Source organism: Staurois parvus, unplaced genomic scaffold (assembly GCF_062004578.1).
Source record: "Staurois parvus isolate SC_StPar_1 unplaced genomic scaffold, SC_StPar_1.0 ptg001328l, whole genome shotgun sequence".
Classification (NCBI taxonomy): domain Eukaryota; kingdom Metazoa; phylum Chordata; class Amphibia; order Anura; family Ranidae; genus Staurois; species Staurois parvus.
Window position 1 is genome coordinate 6,530,598 of NW_028319124.1, and position 4,761 is coordinate 6,535,358.

General features: G+C 60.4%; 1 protein-coding gene across 1 annotated transcript; it reads left to right on the forward strand.

The window, feature by feature from the left end:
• The first annotated feature begins 562 nt into the window (after nucleotides 1-562).
• Nucleotides 563-4,474, forward strand: LOC149436977 (uncharacterized). The gene is made up of 4 exons (XM_089661337.1): nucleotides 563-766; nucleotides 1,411-1,492; nucleotides 2,607-3,038; nucleotides 3,356-4,474. Exons 1-4 carry the CDS (start codon nucleotides 563-565, stop codon nucleotides 4,330-4,332), a joined length of 1,695 nt encoding a protein of 564 aa, XP_089517463.1. The 3' UTR covers nucleotides 4,333-4,474.
• The last annotated feature ends 287 nt before the right edge of the window (nucleotides 4,475-4,761 follow it).

The following is a 4,761-nucleotide window of genomic DNA, read 5'->3' on the forward strand; positions in this document are numbered from 1 at the left end:
GGCGATGGCGGAGCTCGGCGGGCGGGGTTTCGTCGGGTGGCCCCTCCCCCCCGCCCGCACAGAGAGGAGGACGTGGAGTGTGCTCGGCGGGCGAGGTTTCGCCGGGTGGCCCCTCCACCCCGCCAGCACGGAGAGGAGGCCGTGGAGTGCGCTCGGTGGGCGGGGTTTCGCCGAGTGGGCCCTCCGCACCGCCAGCGCGGAGAGGAGGCCGTGTCTTGAGTTCGGTGGGCGGGGTTTCGCCGAGTGGCCCCTCCCCTCGCCCGCACGGAGAGGAGGACGTGCAGTGAGCTCGGCGGGCGGGGTTTCGTCTGGTAGTCCCTCCCCCCCGCCCGCACGGCGTGGAGGCAGGAGAGGGAGTGCATTTACCGGCTCCTCCGCTGACATAGTGCCTGTCAGGGAGGGAGCTCGGCGCGGGAGGCGGTCAGCTGCGGCTGCTGGGCTGTCCCCTGATGCGGCTGGTGGGCCCCCTGGACAGTCGGGAGCCGGGGCTCCCAGAAGACGGAAGAAGACGTGCAGCGCTGGGTGGAGTGCTGCTGGACGGAGCCCAGGGCCGGCGACAGGCATGGCTGGTGCCCAGAGGCAGAGTCGGGAGCGGCACAACCCTGCGGGACCCGTGGCTCCTGGGACCGGGAGGCCATCCGGTCGTCGAGTGGTGGACGAGAGGTCGGAGGGCGAGCTGTCTGAACCCGATGCGGGGGTGACGGCTCGTCGCTCTTCATCGATGGAGCGGGAGCGCGCAGCTGATGGGGCATCTCCTGGCAGCCTGGTGAGTTACCTGTTCCTGTGTCTGTCTCTTTTTCTTCTGCGTTGCGGGATCTGCTGGGGGGCGGTCAGGCCGCCCCGGTGGGTGCGGCCTCGGCGGCGGTCGTTGGCGGCGTTCCCCTGTCTGGTTTTGGTGGGGGTCTCGGGGAGGTACTTTCCGGTTTGCGGGACTTGGTGCGGCGGCTGGAGCGGGGCGGTGTTGGGACCCCTGGGCCTGTTTCTGCGTGGCTCCCGCCGGCCGGTGGGGACGGGCTCGCGGTTCCGGGACAGGACAGCGGGGTAGTGCGGGGCCTGGGGGTCTCTTCTCCGCTTGGTTCTGGGCCTGGGGTGGTTTCCGCGTAGTCTGGGATTATGGGTTCTGCGGTTCCTTCCGCGGTTTTGGGGGAGGGTTCGGGGGTGTCCGGACCTGTCGGCGTGGCGGACTCTGCGAAGGGGGAAGTGTATGTGTGTTTTGAGGGCCCCTTGGGTGCGCATTTGCAGTCGGCCGTGCGGGAACAAATTTGGAACGGGGAGTATGTGGACATATTCACGCTCTTGCCTTTGGAGCGTTTTCCTTTTGATGGGTCCCGGGTTGATGACGGTAGACGGGAGGATGCGGAGCGGCGGCGTTTTCGGCTTATTCCCCGTACTTTTGCGAATTGGTTGCAGGCTTTCGCAATCATGGCCAGTGTCATTGGGGAGAAAGCTCCGGAGCATTGCTCGGCGTTGTTCTGTTACCTGGACGCCATTAGTGAGGCTCACAGGGTTTACGGCGGGTCTGCGTGGCTTCGGTACGATGAGCAGTTTAGGCAGCGGAGGGCTGTTCGCCCGTCTTTGCGTTGGGACCACAAGGACATTGGCCTTTGGATGTGGCTCATGGCGCCGCCGCGGGCTCCTGGTCCGTTTTTTCAGGGCGGGGCCGGTGGTTCGTTTTCCCCGGGACAATCGGCCGCCAAGCGTAGGGGTTTCTGCTGGCAGTTCCAGGAGGGCACTTGTCGTTTTGGAGGGTCCTGTAGGTTTAGGCACGAGTGTTCCGGGTGCGGTGGATCCCATCCTTTCTCGCGCTGTTTCAGGCGGGGTAGAGGCCCTCCCGGAGAGCCTGCGGGTAAGAGGGACGACGCCGGTGCGGGTGGAAAGGATGGAGCCTTTCTTAAATAGATATCCTGATCGGGCTGCGGCGGTGCTGCTGACGGCAGGTTTTTCGGAGGGTTTTCGCATCCCCTGTACTTTGACTTTGGTCCCCCCCTTAGCTCGGAATTTACGGTCGGCCTTGCAGCATGCTGAGGTGGTTTCGGCTAAGTTGCGGAAGGAAGTGGGGTTGGGTCGTATGGGTGGTCCGTTTACTTGTGCGCCGTTTGCGGATCTGGTGGTTTCTCCCTTGGGGGTTGTGCCTAAGAAGGAGCCGAATGCGTTTCGGTTAATTCACCACCTGTCCTTCCCTAAGGGGGGGTCGGTGAATGACGCTATAGATCCGGAGTCGTATTCGGTGTCTTACACGTCCTTTGATGCGGCAGTGTTCTGGGTTCGTCGGTATGGGCGCGGTGCCCTCATGGCGAAGTCCGACATTGAGTCGGCGTTCCGGCTGTTGCCGGTTCATCCGGACAGTTTTCGTTTTTTGGGTTGCCGTTGGCAGGGCGCGTTTTACGTTGATAGGTGTTTGCCCATGGGGTGTTCTATCTCTTGTGCGCTGTTTGAGAAGTTCAGTTCGTTCGTGGAATGGGTGGTTCGGGATGTTTCAGGGGTGAATTCGGTCATCCATTATTTGGATGATTTTCTTTGCGTGGGTCCGCCGGCTTCCGGGGTGTGCGCGGTTTTGCTTGCTACGTTGCAGCACGTTGCTGACCGTTTCGGGATTCCTTTGGCAGCTGAAAAGACGGAGGGTCCGGCTTCGGTGATGACTTTCTTGGGCATTGTTTTGGATGCTGGCGCCATGGAGTGTCGGCTGCCGGAAGAGAAGCTGTTGGCCCTTCAGGGTGAAATTCGTGCGGTTCAGGGGAAGCGTAAAATTCAGCTGCGGCCCTTGCAGTCATTGTTGGGAAAACTTAATTTTGCTTGTCGGATCCTGCCGATGGGTCGGGTGTTCTGCCGCCGGTTGGCGGCGGCGACGGCGGGTATTGCCTCCCCTTTTCATTTCATTCGGCTGACTCGGGAGCATCGGGAGGACTTGCAGTTGTGGCACACCTTTTTGGATTCTTTCAACGGCCGGGCGCTTTGGATGTCGGGCCCGGTTAGTAATTTTGACTTGGAGCTGTTCACGGACGCGGCGGCTTCTGCGGGATACGGGGCCTATTTCCGGGGTCGGTGGAGTGCGGCCTCGTGGCCGGCTTCCTGGCGGGAGGCAGGTTTTCTCAGTAACCTTGCGCTGTTGGAACTGTTTCCAGTGGCTTTGGCGGTTGAGGTTTGGGGGGAGAATTTTCGGAATCAAAAGGTGCGTTTTCACTGCGACAATTTGGGGGTGGTTCAGGTCATCAATAGGGTCTCGGCTTCTTCCCGACCGGTGGTGGCCCTGCTTCGCCACTTGGTGTTGCGTTGCTTGCAGCTGAATGTTTTTCTCCATGCGGTACATCTCCCTGGGGTTGACAACACCTTAGCTGACGCTTTGTCTCGTTTTCAGTGAGACAAATTCCGGGAGTTGGCGCCGGTGGCGGAGCAACACGGGGTTCCTTGTCCCAACTGGCTGTGGGAGATTGCCTTGGAGTCGTTGCGGGGTGGATCCGGCGGTCGGTGAGTGGGGCGACTTGGTCTGCTTACTCTACGGTCTGGCGGGAATGGCTGGAGCTGTTGGGGCTGGTAGCTATTGATCCCTGGGGGCCGGAGGTGCATGTGGCGGTGTTGTACTTCTTGCCGCGGAGTTTGGAGCGGGGGGTGTCGGCGTCCGCAGTGGATCGCCGTCTAGCGGCATTGGCGTTTTTCTTTAAGTTGCAAGGGTGTTGGGATTTTACTAAGGATTTTTGGGTTCGACAGGCTTTGCGGGGTTATCGGAGGGCTCATCGTTGTAGGGAATCTCGTCGTCCGGTGTCGTTCGCGTTGTTGGGGTCTTTGTTTGAGCTTTTGCGGACTGTGTGTTCTTCGGATTTTGAGGTGGTTTTATTTCGGGCTGCCTTTGCGGTGGCTTTTTTTGGGGCTTTGCGCATTGGGGAGCTCGTTAGTCCATCCAAGTCGGTTCTTGGGGGGTTGTTGGTGGAGGAGGTTGTGTGCTCCGGTGATTGGTTGGAGGTTCTGGTCCGTCGGTCTAAGACGGATCAATTGGGCAGGGGTGCGAAGGTGCGTTTTTTCGCTCTTCCGGGTTCACTGGTGTGCCCTGTTCAGGCGGTTCGGGAATTTTTGTCCCATCGCCCTGGGGGGCGGGGGTCCTTTTTCAGGCATGTTGATGGCTCCCCTTTAACGCGTTTTCAGTTTGTGGCGGTTTTTCGCCGGTGTTTGACGGCTGCTGGTTTGGATGCGTCTTTGTATGCTTCGCACTCGTTTCGGATAGGGGCTGCTACGGAGGCGGCCAGGTGGGGGCTGTCGGAGGATGTGGTGAAGCGCATTGGTAGGTGGGATTCCCAGAGATTTCGCCTGTACGTTCGGCCGCATTTGTTGCGGGCTTAGTGGGCGGTCCTGTGTTTTGTTTGTTTGGGTTGTGGGAGGTTGTTGCGGTTCTGTCCCTGTGCTGTATTGTTCTGGCGGTATTGTTTCTTTTCTTTCAGGTGGAGCGGTGTGCCTGGTGTGGATCCTGGGTCACTCGTATGTGTTTTGGGGGGCCAGGCGGGCTGATGTTCGGCCCAATGGCAGGCAGCTGGGGTTGGATAGACGGGAGGTTTGTGTCCGCTGGTTAGGTGTGCCGGGCATGTTGTGGAGTCGTGTTGTGCCAGAGGTGCGGCGTTTTGCGCGGCTGGATAGGCCACCGGATGTGTTGGTGATTCACGCGGGTGGCAACGATTTGGGGGGTAGGTCCATGCGGGAGCTGGTTAGAGATGTCAAGCTGGATTTTCTTCAGTTGCGGCGTGAGTTTCCGGGGCTGGTGGTGGTGTGGTCTGA